This window comes from Phasianus colchicus, chromosome Z, assembly GCF_987193195.1.
Source record: "Phasianus colchicus chromosome Z, bPhaCol1.hap1.1, whole genome shotgun sequence".
NCBI classification, from domain to species: domain Eukaryota; kingdom Metazoa; phylum Chordata; class Aves; order Galliformes; family Phasianidae; genus Phasianus; species Phasianus colchicus.
This window is the reverse complement of record NC_143476.1, coordinates 69,911,511-69,931,506: the sequence shown is the minus strand read 5'-3', so window position 1 is coordinate 69,931,506 and position 19,996 is coordinate 69,911,511. Positions and strand designations below refer to the sequence as shown.

The 19,996-nt window shown below is 39.8% G+C and overlaps 1 protein-coding gene across 2 annotated transcripts in view; it reads left to right on the top strand.

The window, feature by feature from the left end:
• Positions 1 to 19,208, top strand: part of SERINC5 (serine incorporator 5) — a 42,489-nt gene extending 23,281 nt beyond the window's left edge. For both annotated transcript variants that reach the window (XM_031610187.2, XM_031610188.2), the window contains exons 5-12: positions 1,307 to 1,400; positions 2,574 to 2,785; positions 3,688 to 3,783; positions 7,915 to 8,041; positions 9,599 to 9,665; positions 11,695 to 11,734; positions 12,382 to 12,529; positions 12,834 to 19,208. In XM_031610187.2, the coding sequence (XP_031466047.1) occupies positions 1,307 to 1,400; positions 2,574 to 2,785; positions 3,688 to 3,783; positions 7,915 to 8,041; positions 9,599 to 9,665; positions 11,695 to 11,734; positions 12,382 to 12,529; positions 12,834 to 12,981 (932 nt within the window). In that variant the 3' untranslated portion in view covers positions 12,982 to 19,208. The remainder of the gene's footprint in view (positions 1 to 1,306; positions 1,401 to 2,573; positions 2,786 to 3,687; positions 3,784 to 7,914; positions 8,042 to 9,598; positions 9,666 to 11,694; positions 11,735 to 12,381; positions 12,530 to 12,833) is intronic.
• The last annotated feature ends 788 nt before the right edge of the window (positions 19,209 to 19,996 follow it).

Below are 19,996 nucleotides of genomic sequence, written 5' to 3'. Positions count from 1 at the left end.
CACAAGCAAGCTAGACACCCTATCATCTTTTGAGTAATTTTTTCCATGGCAAAAAGTCATCAAGAAGTATTTGGGGAAGAAGTGAAGCAATTTTTTTTGTGCTGATGGGAACTACAGTCTAACCTTGTGTGGAAATATAGCATAACAAGTTCTCATCCCCAAATTACTTTTTGGCTTTTCTCTGTAAGGCAGTATCCTATATATCCTGTTCAGCTATTCTTTAGGAAGCTCCTGAGGAAGTTCCCAAATCAGAGATACACAAAGGGTCTCAGCATTGTCTGGTTCTGTTTTCCCTCTTTTTTTTTTTTCTTTCTTTTTTCTGTTGTTGTTGTTGTTAGCTATCAAGAAACATACAGCTTTTTTTTTTCTAAAAAATGTGGAATGTTCTTTGAATGTGTAGGATTTTAATTATAAATGAGGGGCACTATGTGCAAGCACTGTGTTTGTGGGAGCTGTAGCACTGGCCTGCCAACCTTGTCTATGATGGCTCCATAAAGCATGCCCTACTGTCCTGTCTGTGGCAATAAGAGATTGTTACTGAGTCTGGCTATGTCATTACTTGCTGCATTGGTGGTCTGCTTTTTCCTTCAGTACTTCTTCTAAGTATGTTCTATTTTAATGTGGTGGTTGGCTTTTTTTTTTTTTTTTCACACTTGTTTCTTTAATTTTCTTCTTGAGTGTTTGGTATTGCTCATGGGAGATTTGTTGTCCAAAGTATTCAAGCAGTTACCCATGTACAGTATAGTAGGTCAGTGGTTAAGCAGTCAAATAACCTGTCTTAAAACTAGTTGATAAATACCTAGCGTTCTTGTTCCTTTGGGAGTGGCTCAGGACAGCATTTGTAAATAGATGAGCCATGCCTTCATTTTCCAGTGGTACTGGAATCAAGGGAAGTAGTTGCCTTTTTTAGCACTATGTTCTAGAACCTTGCAATTTTAGGGTTTAGGCTTCAGGAAAATGCCTTCAGGACTCCTCCACCCTTACCAGTCACAAATAAAAGTTTCAGTATTTTCTGTCTGATTATAGTAACCTTGTGTCTGGAAAAAAAATCTGGGCTACAGAGTCTCAATAACTGTCATAACAGGCTTCTTCTGAGTGTGTAATAGCTTGCAAGATGAGTTCAACAGAGAGCTAATCTTGAGATAGCTGAGTTGGCTTTTTGGCTAGAACCTCTCATCTCTTGCTGTATCTGTGGGCTTGAGATATTCAAACTGTATGTCTTCACCTTGTAGACAACAATTTCATCTTCTCTTGGGGAAAAGGTGGGTACAGTTTTGACCAATTTTCTGTTTCTCTGCCCTTGCAGCCTGGCGCTATGTAGGAGCAGCAGGAGGTTTCCTTTTCATTGCCATTCAACTCATTCTGCTTGTTGAGTTTGCACACAAATGGAATAAAAATTGGTATGTGTTGCACAAACAGTTATTTGTATATAATGTTGAATAGTATGTAATATATTATTATACTCTACTATTTATATAGACTATATAATATATAATATATACTATGTAATAGTGTAATATATAATATTATGACAGACTCCTGAACAACATATCCCTTGGAAAAAAGGAAATGAAGCATTTGAAAGTGGTATAAATGTTGACGTTTAGAACTGTGCATCTTTCTTCGTCCGCTTTTGTCTTTTCCCAAAGGAAGTATTTCCTTCTTATTCTACTCCGTGCTGATATGTTCTTAACCTCAATCATTCTGCTTCAAATAAATAGTAGCATGTTGGGATGCAAACACTTTGTTTTAAGCTGTTCAGTTTTCTGTGAAAATACACTTGCTAGAAAACAGTGCTGCAAGAGAATAAAACAGGATTTGCAAAGTGTAGCAGTGAAACTGTATGCCGTGGTACAAACTGGTAAATCCTGTTTTTTGTTTTTTTTTTTGTATCAACATAATGCACATTGCATGATTTATTCAGTTATTTATGTATTTTTGATTGTGAGAACTGCTGCTTTCTCTAACTTCTTTGTTTTCATCTAAGCATGCAAGATTCCGTTGTCAACCCACATATACCATGTTTTGGCACTGACTTAATTTCAGTTTGATACTATGCTTCCAGTCTTTAGCCTCTGCTCATGGATTAAAATATTTAAATTGTATACTCCTATGTATATACAGGAACTTTCACTCCTCTATACTTTTCTATATTCCATTTTTTCCACTACAGCCCTTGCTGTCTTCTTTTGTCTCATTTAGCATGTTGACTGCTAGGAAGGGTTTTAGCAAACCTTTCTTAGATATCTATTTTCATGGAGGAAGAGTTGAGATCTTACATGGCAGATATTTTTACAGCTAATTACAACAGCTGCTTTTCTGTGTATCAGCATTTAGCATTAGCACTTTCTACAATAGATGTTCATTTCCACAGAAGAAAAAAGTACTAATGCTAAGGAAAGATTCCTTCAATCTTATGGTAGGAACCTAGCAAGGGCTTCCATTAGTGTACTGGTATACACACGCATCAGGAATATAAGCATTGTCTTTTGTGTTTGATAGCATGAACTGTTCAACTATTAGAACTTTATTTTTTGGGAGATGAAGTAAGGTGCTTGTCTCTGTCTCCCCAGGACTGCAAGTGCAAATCACAAGCAGATGTGGAGTGGTTTGCTCGCCCTGGTCACGCTCATCTTGTACTCTGTTGCTGTGGCAGCCCTGGTCCTCATGGCTCTTTTCTACACGCGTTCAGAGGGCTGCTTGTCTAACAAGATCCTGATTGGTGTCAATGGTGGCTTGTGCCTCTTTGTGTCACTGGTGGCCATATCACCCTGTGTCCAGAATCGTGAGTGCTGACCTCCTCCTGGTTTTCTAGTGCTGTCGAAATTGTGCACCTTGAGACATGATAATTCAGGGCTAGGGCTGTTCTTATCCCTGTCTCCTTATCAACACTATGCTGTGCTGTTGTTGCTTACCAGTTCAGCTGCTAAAACTACAGAGATGTAAGATATTTTGGGTACACCATCAGGCCCCTATACTGTGAAGAATGCTCCCGTGCTGATGGCTGATAAGGTGTAGAGGAGTTTACATAACACCGTAGCATTAGCAGTTGAGGCAATGGCAGTAATACTCTTTCACCTCTATCTTAGCATTAGCTTTTGGGTACTTGCAATTTACCATCTGTAAAGTTTGGGCCTGAAGTAGTTGACAAAAGTATTTCACAGAGTCACAGAATGGCCAGGGTTGGAAAGGACCTCAAGGATCATGAATCTCCAACCCCTCTGCCACATGCAGGGCCACCAATCATCCCACCTAATGCTAGACCAGGCTGCCCATTCTTCTTTGTATGTTCAATGTATGCTGTTAATATCTTGCATATTTTGGACTTGGAAGTAGTAATTTAAGTGGCTCCAAAACAAGTTTTGTGGGCAAATAAATCTATTTTGGCACCCTGTAAATTGCTTTTTGGAAAGTTGGTGCTTTTGGCAAGAGCAAAGAGATGATTCATTTCTTATGTGGGTATCTTTAATGCCTTTCTAAAACAGCCACCAGAACTAAACAGCCAACTCTTCTCACTTGCTGGAGGAAAGATATCTAAACTTACAAACTGCTTTAAATAAAAAGTAAATGGTACTCCCCTCTTTTGAAAGACACTGATGTGCTTGCTGTTCTTTAAGGGATGTGAATTTGTTTCTCAGATTGTTTTAATATCTACAAAAATGATCTTCTATTCTCTTTCTTCTAAAGGCCAGCCCCATTCTGGTTTGCTGCAGTCAGGGGTAATCAGCTGCTACGTCATGTACCTCACTTTCTCAGCGCTATCCAGCAAGCCCCCAGAAACCAGTAAGTGCTACATGTAAATCCTTTCAGACAAACCATGTGTTAAAATCGAGGAGGCTTTTAGGAAAGCTTAGCAGTGAGGAACGTAGGAGTGCTGGTTTTTATCTGCTCTGCCCTGTACAAAAGAAACAGTAGATAATACATGTGGGCAGCGTTTAAGAGATTGTAAGTGCTCTCCTTGCAGTGTCAATGCTTTGGTCCAGAGGAGTGTAACTGAGAGTTTTTGGATTGCATCTGTTGCATGAGAGTCATTCTAGCTTGTTTTCTACTGATAAATTTCCCGGAGTCCTGCAGTCCATCAGTGTGGAAAGTGCACGTGCTCCTATAATAGGATGTAACTAAATACATATCTTTGATCACGTGATAGGAAAAGAGTTGGGACAGAAGCTCTTAACTACCTCTACATGAGGTCAGGTCACCAGCTCAACCCCAAAGTTTACTAGATCCACACCAGTTTATAGGTGCCTTGTACCAACATGGCTTTGTTCTATTTTGCTGTGCTGGTGATTGGAGTGGATACTAAAATCTCTTTGTTTCTCCTAGAATTATTACAGTAGATAGCCTTTACTATCCAATTGAACAAAAACTTGAGAATTGTTCATCTTTGATTTTGAAAAGAAACATTCTGAGTAAAGACCTGAGTTATGCCCTGGTTGTTTGAAGTCATGCTGTTCTTCAGCTGAGTTCCTGTAGTGCGCGCATTTTAACTATGTCCTTTATGCTGCAAAAACACAGCAAGACTTTACAATGAATCAAGGAGACAATGTATAGCCTTGTTTAAACAAGGCCTCATAGCTTGCGCAAGCAGATAAATCTAGGAAGGAGCACAGAAACCATAGGAACATTAGGTTCCAGGAAGATAAGTAGAGTTGCTGTTTGCAAGGCAATGAAGGATCCTTGGAAGTGATAAGGATACAGAGTTGCTATTTAGAACAAAGTGAAGGGTCCAATGAAGATAAGCAAAGTTTCTGTTTGCAACTCAGTGGGGAGGGTCCTGTGAAGATAGGGAGGCAGGGTTGTGTTGTGACACAGTGCAACCCCCCTAAAAGTTAAAAGTTCCCAGTGAGGAAGACTTCGAGCTTTTGTGAGGATGACTAATAGCCTTCATCCAGTGACCACCAGATGGGGCCCAGAGACCCTCCCCACATTTTAGGATGCATGCTCAGCAGGGTGGGATGATATGGTAACAGGTTCCTTTAAATTCAGGGCATATGTAACCAATTTCTCAGAAATGTAATGAATATGTATACGCTATGCCTGTAAATGCATAGCTGCCTCTTTCCTTGGTGGGCATGTTTGATGGAGTGATCCCTCATGCACTCAGTTCTGTATTAAAGAAATACCTGCTTGACATAACTCATTGGCACGTCAAATTACTGTCAGATTTCTCAGCATCACTATGCTCTTCTCAACCTGCTTCCTCTTCCCATTTAACAATTAGAGTCACCTGTTTGGATGGGTAATATTCTTTTCATTTACAGAAGACTTGTCTGGATTCAGATCATTAATGAAAAAAGCCACTATTATTGCTCAGCTTTTAGTACTGAAAAGCTAAAGCAGTGATAGCTAGAAGCCCAGTGGCAGAAATTAGAAGTTTTACAGTCATTTGCCCAGAGGGAAAATAAAAGAGAGGGGAAAAATCTCTCACACTTGTGTAGACACAAGCATGTAACATAAACATATTCCAGAGCTAAGAACAAAAACCAGACTGTTTTAGTGGAAGATGTATTTAATAATGTAAGCAATGTTTTTAAATGAGTATAGAAATTGAGTTAGATGGCATCTGAATTACTCATAAGATTTGACACTGTCCTAGAAGAGAAAGGGAAGAAAGTGATGTATGATATTAAATCATTAGTTTTGTGTTATTTCATGCTTGTGACAATCAGAGCTTTTAGCAGTTTAGTGAATGAGTGCTCTGATTCTTCTGGTACGCATTGCAAGGGTGGTTATTACGTTTGGCAGAGTTTGCATCAGGCATGCTCTTTCAGACTCCCTGAATCAGATGTTTCTTATTGTGTTCATCCCAGTCTTTGTCAAACTAACTCTCGTAATGGCTTGTGCAGCTTTTACAGTGGTACATGCTGGAGCTGACACTTACTAAGCTGTCCTGTACCACATCACTCAGATTTGCCATGCACTGATTTAATGCTGACACATTAATCGAGCAGGGACCTGCAATTCAGCCATCGTGCAAACCAGACCTGAAGAAAACGCACACCAAAAATACTTGTTTGCAACATGTGGCACGGTTGCAAATGTCAGAAGTAAAAGGCAAACAAAAGGAAATGTCCATTGAACTTCTGCTTATCACAGCGTGCCTTTGATTTCGGTGCCAAGCTGAGCTAAAAGGCATGCCAAACAGTGATCTACCTTGTTGCTGCAACTGTGATGGATGCAGGTGGGGGATTCTGCACATCTCTTGCCAACATATTCTCTAGAGGCTTGTCTTCCCTTCCTTGCTCCTGGTGTGGTTTTTTTTCTGTCATCTGCTGATAATGATTTTATGCAGCTCTACATGGAACCAGGTCTTTGAGTTTATTTTTAACCTGCATGTAGGCTTTGCTGCATTTTGCCCTCTGGCCTTCCAAACAGTTCTATTGCCACACTGGAGAAGGAAAGGAGAGATAGGAACACAGTTTGCTTGGAAGTGCATTGGCACAAAATCTCTAAGTTTGAGATAAGATGCGGCTGTAATCAGATGCTTTAGGGTTATGCTGCAGACTGTTACTGTGCTTTGACTCCAGTAGGTGTTGGAAATATCCAAATAATTTATCAGGATGATATCTCTGATAAAAGCAGATTTTATTCTCAGTAGCAGTGGTGGGCCTCCTGCAAGCAGGAGAGCACACAGAAAGCAGTGTTACATCTTTTATCCCCTGTTGCTTGACACTTATCTCTTTCTCCCCTGGTTCCTCTTTGGCTGAGTACTGCAAGTTCACACTCTTTCGTGATGCTTCACTAATCATACAAATACAAAGTAAACACAAATCCTTGCCACCCAAACACAAATATTTTAATTGGTTAATTTCCTTCTAACAATTGCTTTCTTAACAAACATCTGGTCATAACTTTTGGATGTCTGCTTTACAACATAAACATAACCTCTTAATTGTTTGATTACCCCCTAGCATTTGTGCCCTGTACACTGGTTGTTGTTCTGGTCATCCATCTGTCCTTGCATAGAGATAAGCTCAGGAGGATAGAGCGGAGTATCTTGATGCCTGCCTGTCACATCCCAACCTTCTCATGGAGTGAGACAGTCCGGCCTTGTGTAGAGGCCCTAGCTTATTTAATGTTTGTTTTGCTGGGAATTTCTTATCCTAACAGAACAACCCTACAATATGTTTTCTAATCCCTAACACTATACCCACATTGTTTGGAACATTTAACAACTACTGCAGTTTTGCAAGAAAGAATTGATCGCATAATTCAGTAATAATGTTTCTAAAACATGCTGCTAACACATACAGTATTTCTACTTTTTAGATCAGCTATTTCCAAGGATAAGTTACAGAATACAAATACGTTATGTTCTACTTCTTCAAACTGATTGCCTTTTTTAAAATCTAATGCAGAAACAACATTCCATTCCTACAAAGTAGGTAGTTTATTTCATTTCAGGAATCTAAAACTAGTATTTGCAAATATTGTATCTCTTTTTCTTTACATATTTGAGACCAGACAGCAAGTTACTTTTTTCACCAAGTGTAAGTTTCATAGTTGTCCTCAAGGCACCCTTGCATACACAAAAAATTACTATCTCAGATGTGTGCTATCTTGGTTTTGTATGGCTTTGTAGTGTTGGGTGAAGTATTGGGAAACTTCCAGCTTCTTATTTCAACAGTATGTTGTCTTGTTTGTCAGCTTGAGTGAATAACAAGCTTTGTTACCCTACTAAATTGCACTGTTTTTCTCCAAAACGCTGATCTGTAAAGTTAGGTTTGCAGAATTTAATCAGTATTATTTTTCTGAAACATAGAAGGATGCTGCTGAGTTGTATCTACTCATTATCAGAAGTTTAAAAAAAAAAAAAAAAAGTTTCCTGAAAAACTTTGTGCAGAAGAGTACTTTGAAATACAGTGAAGTGAGCGTTGATAACTGTTGTTTTCATTTTATTTTTGTTTTGTGAAGTCCTGGATGAAAACAATCAGAACATCACGATATGTGTGCCTGAATTTAGCCAAGGACTACATGGAGATGAAAACCTGGTTACAGGCCTGGGTACTACCATTCTCTTTGGCTGCATTTTATATTCTTGGTAAGTCTTGGCATTTACATTTGCTATAAATGCAATGTTGTCTATCTAATGATGGCTTATAGCAGTCCTCAAGCAAAGTAATAGCAAGAAATAGAAATTTGATGGAAGGTTCCTATTCCCTTAATTTCAGAAATGCCCAACAACTTTTGAAACAACCATATTTCATTAAAACTGAATAGAGCAATTTACATCTGAAGGTGGAGGGAAAAAGTTTACACTGTCCATGAAGGTGATCAGTCTCAAGGTGCTTTGATTCTGTATTTACTATCCTGTAGGAATAACTCCATGCAGATATGTCTGTCTAAGAAAGCTGTCTGAAATTTCTGTAATATCCTGGCAGAAGCTATCACTGTTCTCCTGGTGTTTTTGGAGTAAATAAATAAACAAACACGTGTGGGACAGTTCAGGGCTTCTTTTGAACAACTTGTGAGCACAGGACTGCTATCAGCATTTGTCAGCAATGTCTTCTCTGAAATCTGTCCCTGCCTATAGTGTTGTGATGCTCACCTAGAATTATTGCAGCTTGCATCAATAAATTAAATCATAGACCAAGGGGGAAGGCAGTTGCTGATAATAAAAACATAATGTATTACTGTTTTGACTGTGAGTTGTCAGGAAAGAGCTCTGCCTGTCTGTTGTAGGTTTTTGAACAGTTTTTGCTTCTGAATGAGTCCAGAGTTTGTGTACTGAAACTTTAATAATTCTAAAGTGAATACAAGAGGCATTCTGAAGAAGTAGCGCAGCAAATCCTCCGTCATCAAATGTGGATATTTGTCCATTTAATTCTGATATCAAACATCATATGGATTTGTACTTTGGATCTAGTTTTCATGGAACAGTATTTTCCAGTGCATCAGGAAATGGAGGGTGTTTGGGGAGTAACTTTCAGGTAGCCAACCTGCTGGGGAAATGCGCCGTGTATTTGGGAAGATGAGGGCTGTCAAGGGGAATTCAGAGGGAATTCTGACCTATTCCTTATGGTGGATGAGTGCATGCAGAGCAGTTAGCGTGCTTTTTTTGTGGGAAGTTCGATTTATAATCCTGAGAGGGGAAGGCTGGCTGGATAAGAAATATTTTTTACCAAAACTAGAAGAGATTTTCCCCAGCGATTCATGTCATGCAAGAAAGTGATTTCTAGCGACTGGAATACTGACAAGCAGTTGGTGATCTGCTCTGAAAGCTGACTGCTGCCAGCGCCAGGTTTCTTTACTGGCAAAGCCTGCAGAGAAGCATTTTATGAATGCTGAGCCCAAGCAATGGCTGTGAAATTAGAATAAAAACATTAGTTGAGCACAGCAGGGAAGATCTTGTCTGAAATGCAGATTGGAGTGCTGAGCTATTTGCTGCTGTCTGCAGGTGATGAATTCACTGCCTTTCAGGAGTGACCTACTTTTAAGCTTCTGATTCATTCATAGTTGGCCTGTGGCCATCTGTAGGCGGGTTTATGCTTGTGCAGAAGAAACTTTTCACATGCTTTGCACTTGTGTTTCCTGTGGTGAAAAATCACCCTCGTAGGCTTATGCAGGGGATTCTTACTCTGTCTTCCTTTGTTCTTAGTTTGACCTCAACAACACGTGCAAGTTCTGAGACACTGAGAGGAATATATGCAGCACCTGAAACTGAAGTGAGTTCCTGCTTCGTCTGCACAGATTTCATTGTGTGCTTTTCTTGCAGTTGTTTTCATGGCTTACTAGTCTGTAATTAGGTAAAAAACACAAGAATGTTTGTAGCACACATGCTACCTACTCTGGATCTGGAATTTTATGAATATGTGTCCACTCTGACCCTTCTGCAGCTGTTGCAGGTCTCTTGGCAGTGCCTTCAAGTAGTAAAATAATTTGCCGCTCTTGCATTTTAGCAGTTTGCATAGCGTTGTGCAGACTTCTTGTAAATCTTTTGCTTCTCACAAGCTTGTTTTCTCATTGCAAGAAAAGGTCTACTGGGCACTGAGAAACTAAAGACATTCCTGAACATTATTAATCCTGATTGCTTTTGTTGTGCACATGAACTTTGATTAAAAAATGAAAAACAGAGGTGCAAAGCTCAAAGCATGTGTGGGAATCCAGAAATGCAGATGATATTTGCAGCACCTAGATGTGAGAAAGCAAAATATGTTTAGCTTTAGGAGCATGTCAGATGCTAGAGAAGTTTCTCTTTACCTCTGGAAAAAGCACGTAAGCCATGACTTTGTAGCATCACAGCATGGCTTTGGGGCTGACGTGTGCCTTGCTGCAGGAGGAGCACAAGCTGCTGGATGCAGCCCATTAACTGGGAAGGCTCAGCTTTTGCATAGCAGCACTTGCCAACATAGTTATTTCTGCACCATTTGGTTTTAAAGAGCAGTACAAGAGCCACTGAACATAAATGTAAAGAAATGACTGACAGAGAGCAACTAATTGCATTGATTGTTTTGTCTGTAATAGAGGTCCTTTGTCTTCCCAACCATGAATATAAGCATAGCTTTACAGTTGCTAGTGGTATACAGAAAGTCTTTCGGTGTCCATGCTGAAGACAGTTGAGTGTTCGGAAGGGCTAGTTGTATGTGTGCCAGCGTTGCTGTTAGCATCCCTGTGTGTGTGCAAGGACTTAAGTTCTGACAAATGAAACTCATTAAAAGGTTTGAGGGAATGGAGGATTTTCTTCAGAATCTTAATACAGCCAAAGGGAAACTCAAGCTAAAGCCCTTTAATTTGTTGAGATACAGAATAAGAGTTTTCCTTAAACTCTTGACCAGTCACTTAAGAAACAAGAATGAGCTTTTTGACTTCTCATGAATTTATGAACCCAATGAGTATATGTAATCACGGGTATGTAGAGTGAAAGCTGTAGTTTTTTTCCGTTGGAATCTCTGAAGGCTTGACGCATTCCAGAAGTTACATGCTATCTTTATCAGACAACAACAAAGTTAAATCCTAGAGAGGAATTCTATCAGAAAAAAATAATGTAGGTGATGCAGTACACAGTACTGTGGTCTCATGCAAAAAGTGTACCTTTTTGTGTGTTTATTGTTCTCTCCGCACCATTTTTCCATTTACATTAACTCTCGACACAGGGAGTGTCTGACCCCTCAATAGACAATTTCAGCTTTCCTTTTTCCATCAGTTAAAAAAAATGTTCTTTTCAATGAAGCAGTAAAAACAACTTTCTGCTTGTACTCAGTCTGTTTTCCATTTCAGCAAATTTTTTTAAAGATAAGTACATTTGCGTTTCTGTTATTCCCAATGCCTGAAGCAGTTTTGCAAGTTCCTTGTATCTTCATTTCTGTAAAGAATTTATTTAAATGACACTTACATGTGAGTCTGAGTGTCCCTCTGAATCCTTAATGTGCAACCACATTAGCTTTTCCACCATTTTGTCATAGTTTACGCTGTAACACTGCCAATATTTGATCTTGAATTATATAAAAGAGATTAGTTCCTAAAGATTGATTTATTTGCTCCCACCTCTTTCTGAGTACGTTTTTCCAAAGCTTAGAAGCTGCTCTTACAAACAACTTGGCAAATCTTAATTGGAGTTTTGTGCCGGTTGGAAAAACAAACCAGATTTTTCTAAATTAGTGCATGTAACTTGGACATAAAAGGGCCTTCTTCACTAGTTGTTCTGCTTCTTTGCTCCTGCACAGGCTCTCACCGTTCCTGTTGTTTATTCCACAGGTAGCTCGTTGCTGCTTTTGCTGCGTGCTTGATGGAGATGGTAATTACATTTTCACTGCAAAATTTACCCAGCCTAGTGGATTCAGGTCAAACTAAGAGAGTTAAAGGCACAAGCACAGAAAGTTTGTTGTATCCTTATTTTGTAGCATGTTAAAGTGAAACATCTGAAGTATTCAGTGTTAGACTAAGGAGGAAAGTAGCACATATATCAATACTGTCTTCAAACCACAGGCTAGTTAATAATTCCTTAACGAATGACTTGATAATGCAACATACAGAAAGAACATGGGTGTGACTGACTGTGGGATTTTTGGATCAGCAGCACCACAGGGACTGTGGTTCAGGAGTTCAGGAAGGGTGTGTCCTGTTTGCAGAACTGGTACATGAAGGGATATCAACCTGGACTTGCCAGGAGAATATCCTACAAGTAGACCCAGACACTAAATACATAGTCCAGACACTCAAAAAAATGGCAGTACCAGCAACTGGATGCAGGGCAGCCTTTCAGTGACACTCCCAATTTTTTTTTACTGAAGGCTTAGGCCCATGCCCTGAGGGAAGGAAAATGCTCTGTCTCCTAGTTTGCAGAATCACACTAGACATTTTGTTCTGTTTTTCATGAATCTAGCCACTATTTTCAGTTCTCATTAAATTTGCTGAAGTTTTCTTCTTTCTTGTCTCTTACAGCTGATGCTGAGGAGCGTGTTGAAAAAAGGGGAGGCCAGACTGTGATTTATGATGAAAAGAAAGGCACAGTGTACAGCTATACCTTCTTCCATTTTGTTTTCTTCCTGGCTTCACTCTACGTAATGATGACAGTAACTCATTGGTTCCAGTAAGTGCATTTCTTTTAAAGCCAAAAAACTAATGTCTGTGTGCACTGAGAGGAGAGATCTGTGTGGCAGTGCCTGCTGCTAGTGATCTCCTCTCATAAAGTGGGAAGCTGCAAGAGAGGGTTTAAGTCTTTCCTGGGGTATTTTTGAGCGAGCTCTTGCTCTGCAAATAACTGCTTTCCCTGTGGCTGTGTTAGCCTAGTTGAAGTGTGTGACCCGCCTGGAGAAACAGAGGCTACTACACTTTGTGATATGAACAGTGAGTTTATTGCTTTTTTTTTTTTTCTTCCTTCTTCTCTTTAACAGCTATGAAAGTGCCCAGATTGAGAAATTCTTCACTGGAACCTGGTCCATCTTCTGGATTAAGATGGTCTCCTGTTGGTTTTGTGTCTTTCTCTATTTATGGACTCTTGTTGCTCCTCTCTGTTGCCCAACCAGACAGTTCTCAGTGTGAACACTCAGAACTTTCTGAGTGTTTTATCTTTTTTTTCCTCTTTTTTTCCTGTTACAAATAAAGTTCAGTGGTCACTTTGTAGTGAGGAAACACGCATTGCCTCCTTATCATAATATACCAGATAGTAACTTTTTAGCTAGATTAAAATAATTGAAAACTTTTTTTAACCTTTTTTAAATTGTAAGCAAGTGTTGCTCAAGGGGATGATTCTGTTCCAAAACTTTTTAAGACAGATGTGCATAGTGCAAAGAACATGATTGTTTCATGAATAGAAGTAAATGAAATGCTTTTAGAATAATTGACAATCTTTCTCTGACCTTATTGGCAAGAAAATTTAAAAAAAATGGTGCAGATATCAAACATTCACAGAAGATACATCTTCTAGCAAAACACATTCCTTTTTATACTGTTTATTAACCATGTCTTTTGCAATGATGATGTGAACTGCTGTTTTGTACAGCCTATAATTCTTGTAAGTAGTACACAAATCCCTTTTTTCCAGAAACATACCTAAATACTTCTGTAGAAATAGAGAATATATAAAAGTTTGACTGCCAAACATTGTTTAAATATATTATAAATGACTATATTATCTAGACTGAGAAAGCAATCTGCCATTGAAAATAGAGTATTTATCCTATTGTAACTTTAACAGGCACCTGAACATTTTATGCAATTCAGAACTTATCCAGTTATTAACAGTGGGGAGTTCTACACACAGAGATTCTTCAGCTCTGACTTTGATTGATTTTGCTTTGCCAGATTAAGATTAATAACTGCAAGTTTTGTGTACTGTACAACGATTTAAGATACGGTACAGTCTTTATTCAAAATGTTTTCTGCTGAGGAAATAGTAATTACAAGAGCACTGTCAGTTGCTGTTAACTTTAAATGTGGAGTGCTCAGTTAGTTTTCTATCCTGTTGTCTCTGTGTCTAAGCATCTCCCAGGGTCTTCAGTTTTGTTTCCGTTACTGATTTGAAAATAGAGTGATAGTCAGAAAAAAGACTATAGTCATCCTCCTTTTCTGCCTGTGTTGTTTGGAAGCATTCTTCCTAACTGCTATACCTTTATACTTCTCTGTTGGCATTAGTTTTGTTGTTGCAATGGGAGACAGACAACAGATCTGTTAATGGGAATGGAACTTCTTTTAGAGTGCTCCTATTTCCAGTAGTGGGAGAAGGAGTCAGGAAAACAAAAGCAGAAAACACAAGTGTGACAGCAGCTGCCATAGTACAAATGACTGACTTGACAACATAAAGCCCTACTATCTATATATATGTGTGTACACACACACACACACACACACACATATACATATATGTGTGTTTATGTATATATATATGTATATGTATCTTTTTTTTTCTTCTAGCAAACAACTTGGTGGTTGGACAACTCAAATGCTTCAAGTTCTAAATAAGGCTGAATCTACTTAAATTATCTACTTATCAGGGGGAAAAATTTACAACTGAAAGTTACCCCCAAGGGTTTTTTTCTTCTTTTTCTGTGTGTGTGAGTACACATATACATATATACAATGCGACGTGCAAGTTATAAACCAAAAGAACCAATTTAGCAGGCATAGGGTGCTTTGCTTTGTTTTGTTTTCTTTATTTGAAAACATGATCGAGCCTTAAGTGCTCAGCCAATGCTTTCTACAAAACAAAAGCACAACACAGAGGCCAATGAGATGGCCAAAATATTTATATGCCTTATTTGTTCTGTTGCAATAACTGATAGCTAAGGCACATCTGGTGATTGATCCTAATGTAATACATCTCAGTTCTGCTCTTGTTTTGTTTGCCATTTTCAGATGTCTTTTTGCTGAGGTATCCTAGAGCTCGTGTCCTGCTTGCAATTTGCTAGTGCTGTTATCTTCCCAAATTCTCACACTCTTACCTCAAGGAAAATTTGCAGGCATGGATGTCCTGGACATTACCTACCGCAGTGACTAGGAGCCTCAAAATGCCTCTGAAGACTGTGGAAAGGAGGAATCTCTTATAGCTTCAGAGCTTTAAAAGCTCGTGGCCAGTTTTTGTCATTCTTGCTTCTGCTGGGAGATGCTGGTCTTGTTAAGAACTCTGTTAGCAGGGGGCCCATATGCTTGGCTGCATTTGGAATCTAGCAAAGCAGATCCTTCTGCAGCAGAAAGGCATTTGTTACTGTGTTTGCAATCAGGAAGCATTTAATTGTCGTCTCTAAGATAAGAGCTTATGGACTTTGCAGTGATGAATATTGTATCGCCTTACTAGTAGCAGCTGTTCTGACAAACAATCTTTATCCAGAACTTAAACTGTGAGCTGCAGCTGAGATAGTCCAGCCCTGCAGTCCTCCTTTGGTGAATGTTTGCTACGTTCTCTAATATAGAGAGGCACATGGGAGTTGCCTTCTAGTGTCAGTTATATTGTGTCAGTATGAGAAAACAAACCTATTTTATTAAAGTTAGCAATGTTATTCTAGCAGAACAATCTGGGCAAGATGCTCTACAGAAGCAGGCATGCATTATGTCAGGTTGTACGTCGGTGAATGGCAGCTGTTCTCTGAATCTGATGAAAGGGAACTTGGTCACAAATTTGGATGATTTTAATATGTATCTTGGCTAACAGACATTCTTATTTGCTTATAAAAATGCTTATTTTATGTAGGTAGTATTTGCCTACATAAGGACTTGATGCACCTCCTCGTGCGCACTTTTTATAACTTGTATTTAGGGAAATAGATTTTGCACAGAGGAAACAGGGTTGTAAGAGGAAACTCCACAATGAGGCCTGAGTTCATTCTTCTTACACAGATTAGCCTTGCTGAGTTGTTCCTTCACCCTTTCACCAGCTATTGACTGGTGAACTATATGTTTGTGGGTATACAGAGGGTGGAAAAGGGCAGTGCCAGTCTATGCTGTTCTGTCTGCATCTGAGCAAGCCTTGTGGGGAAAAGACCCTGGAAATAATTCTGAGACCCCAGATCTGACTCTGGGTCTCCAGGCCTTCCTAAAGAATTAAATATCGCTGGCACCTCGATACACAAAGCCTCAGTGAGGCACAACCTCTTGCTGGCCAGGCAAAGATTTCAGCCTTAGCATTTGTTGTGAGATCTGTACTGTGAACTTTGCACACACAACTACTTAGTAAAAATCTTGGGCTAGGGTCTAAGATTCAAATGCTCAAATCACTGGTTGCTAACAGTTCACAGAGATGGGCTTTTAGAATCTTTTTAACAAGTGCCTTCAGACTTACTGCCATGAGAGCAGTGGCACTGGAACTGGAAAACCTGAACTGAGCCTGCAAAGCGGTGCTGCTGCCTTCAGCGCTGCATACGAGATGTGTTGATGCCTGTGATGCGTGTGGGAGACCAAATAACCTGTGCTTGGCCAGATGCTGAGTCTGTCCTGCACTGATGCTCACCTTGTGCTGTGGCTGTTCTTTGAATTTGTTCCCAGGCATAAGGCAGCGTTGCAGCATTTCTGGTTCCTGTTACTTTTGAGCTGTGTAAAGTGAGGAAGCTGCTGTTTTTAGACGGGAAGACTGGAGGCTGTGCTACGTTTCCTCTAATTAAACCTGAGTTTGAGCTAGTGTCATTGCTCAGAGGACTCTTAGAGTCAGTCCACATTGGCTGAAGTTAGTTCTGCTAGTAAAATGAAACAGCGTATTGGTGTTTTTCTACCTGTTAAAATTGCAATCAGAAGAAGGGTTACTTGGAACCTCATTGCTGCACTGCTGTCTTTGACTGGAGCCATTTTTCTTGTGACAGCAACCAAGAACTGAAGCAATGTTGACTGCTTTTTATTTGGGGATAAAACCAGTAGGATAAACTCAGAGAGCAAGTCTGTGAATCCAAATACTGGACTAACAAATGAGACCACAAAAACCGTATGAAGAACATACGGAAAGCAGATGGATGTGTTTGCTGTTTACCACTCGTTCTTCCAAGCGCACAGGCTGCCCTTGCAGCTGGATGCTGAGTAAGGAACTTCACTGTGCTCACAAATCAGTTGTGCATTTCTGATGCTTCTAGCTTCGTACTTCAAGCATTTCTGCGAGGGTCAAAAAGCTTGTACTTGCCCTGCTACTCTGATAAATCCTAGCTGGGTTTGGGCCACTTTTGTCTGAAACGGGTAATTTGGTGTTGATAATGCACGTGTAGTCCAGAGAGAGGGCTTATCCCTCACAGAATCATAAACATTGCATGTCTATTTATTTATTTATTTTGTGTTTTAGCACCTTTTTCAAGTCTTGAAGCGCTTTGATAGTATAAGCTATGCACCTGTAACAGCTTCACCAGCCACTTGTGCAGCCATTTCTGGGCTAGAGCAAGGCTATGGATCGAGGAACCACTGCATTTGAAGAGAGAGGGGAAAAAAAAAACATCTGGTTCCTAACAGTTCTCTAATTTTGACCAATGCATAAGGGAAATCTAGGAACTCAAGATACTGCTGCTTTAACTTTGGCAAGCAGCCTGCAGTGTCATGGGGATCTCTGAGCAAACTGGCAGCAAAATAATCCACTGATGGGCTTTAAAGCATGCAATGAAGAGTTTATGCTATGGACTATTACACCTTTCTCTTAAATGCATTGGTGATGCAAAAAAATTGCGAGATTGTACATATGTGGCTAAATGAGCAAGATTATTTGCAGCTAAAATTTTGTTATCTTTCTGTGGGCTGTAGAAGCAATATGTTCTCCGTGCAGGCTGTATCCTTTCATTTTATTTGCCTTTTTCTCCTTGAGTTCATTTTTTGAAAGCACTGCAAACCTGTATAACTCCCATCCTGCTGCATGGCGATGTCACTGATCCTAGAAATTGACTTCTTTGCCAGGTCTGCTTGATTCCTGCCCTTCTGTAAGAGCAGCGCTGCAGTGCTGAAGCAAAGTCGAGGGTTGTAGCTTTGTGTATAGATCAGCTTTCCTATATGGAAAATGCATCCTTGTTTACTTGAGTTGTCCTTCAAGTTCTTGTTGGAGGAAAACACATAATCAGCGCAGTGAAACTTTACTTTGTGTTTTCAGTTTTGTAAACAGTAATTTAAACTCAGTCTTTTATATGACTGTACAAGGGATTGCCAGGGGTCGAGCGCAAGGAAAGCTTTGGTTCTTTGTACTCCTAGCAGGACACATAGCCTGGGAATGGCTGCAGCTGCATTTCCAGCATTCTGGAGGCAGAAGGTGTGGTGCTGGGAGGGGATGCAGCCGCACAGCACGGTGCCTGGTGCAGCTGCTGTGGGCTATGGGCTGGGAGGCTGCCGGGTCGCGATGGTGGCCTTCTAGTGCCAGAAGAAACTCTGTAAGTTTCAAGTAGGCCACAAATCCATTTCTTCTGTTTTGTTTTTCCCAGTCCTGGTGTAGAATCATTCCACATCTGCTCAGTGATACTTTTTCTTAAAAATGTCAGATTTTTTTTCAAATGCAAACCACATTGACTTCCCCCGTTCGCCATCCTCCGATAGCTCCCACCACTGCAGCACAGCCGTGTAATTCAGAGGGGCTGCAGCTGAGCCCTGCGTGGCTCCAGCAGCTCCAGCTGCGCCAGGCAGAGCTGTGGGTGCAGCACTCGGGCTGTGTTTTTGCCAAAGAAGTCTCAGCCCGAAGCCAAGGAAAATTTTGGAAAGCTATAAGAAAATAATGTTCTGTTACGCATGCCTTAGCTTTATTTTTCCTCTTTCTGAGACTTGTCCAGGTGCTTAGGTGTCGTTGGACATCCACGCAGTCTTAAAGCAGGGAAAATTGATGTTCAGAGAACAATTTTCAACTTGTCATATACAAGCTGAGAAAATACTTACAAGGAACATATGGTTCATTGTGTGCTTTTTATTTGCCAGAAATGAATGGTGATTAGTCACATGTATACCACGTTGGAGAACTGGATGCAAACTAGGCAAAATATAAACACTTTTTCTTAATGGTGAGGCGGTTTCAATTAGTCCTTTTCTTAATATCTCAAGGGAACTTTTCATGTGTTTGTGTAATTTAGTTTTATTAGTCTATAGCCCAGTGAAGTGGAGATTTGCTAGTTTTATTTAACATTTTTGTGAGTGTTGTGATCTGTAGTAACTGTAACACTTTGACTTTTAGGGATTGGTAAGGCTTCAGAATTCTAAGAACTTCATTGTAAAATAGTTTTGTCTTTTTAAAGCATGCTAATGGTTTTTACAGACACTTCCTTTTGTATACTGAGTGAATGTATTGTTATAGGTTTAATGTTTAATGGACCAATAAAGTTTTTCTTACAGATGAAGTTGTTTGTGCTATATAAAAGTTGAAAAGTCAACTCAGGAGAAAATTCGCGTGTATTAAGATATGAAATAAGCAGCTGCTGAGCTAGCAGGATTGGTTGATTTTTTTTTCCCCCCACTACATTTGGATGTTGTTTAACAGAAAAAAAAGATGTTGTCACAAATGGCATTATGCACTTCACTCTGAAGACAGAAACAGCAACATATTGATGGAAAATAGTGATTTAACACAGCTTAATTGTAAAACAGCCACTTAAGAAGATTCAAGACAAGGTGCACTTGATTATTTACTGCACAGAGATTAGCATTAACCACCCTCATTCAGACAAGTCATGAGGCTCAGAAAGGATATTTTTGCTTTCCAAATTTGAACTACAAAGGTAAGGAGCTGAGGTACAGCCAGACCCATTCCTGGTCCCAGGCTTGGTCAGTGGTTTATGTCTAAGGGTTCATTTGTGTGCAGTTAAAGATACAACCTTAACAAAGCTCCCACAGCTTAACAAACTAATATCAGTCATTTTCTGTGGTTCTGTATCAGCAAGATATCTTGACATCAAGTATAAGGGATCTGTCTGCACAGATGTAACCTCTTGAGGTGTGTCTACTCAAGTGGAGATCCTGCCTGCAGCCCAATGCCAAGTAGGTGAGCTCCAGGGGCTACAGGCTGCTTGTTATTTGTGGGGTAAGCTGGCTGATTCAGCTGCATTTGTGTGCCAACCCTGCCTTGATGGACCGTGCTCCATTGGTAGCAGTTGAGCGAGATCTTGGGTTATGGTGCAAGATAGCCCTT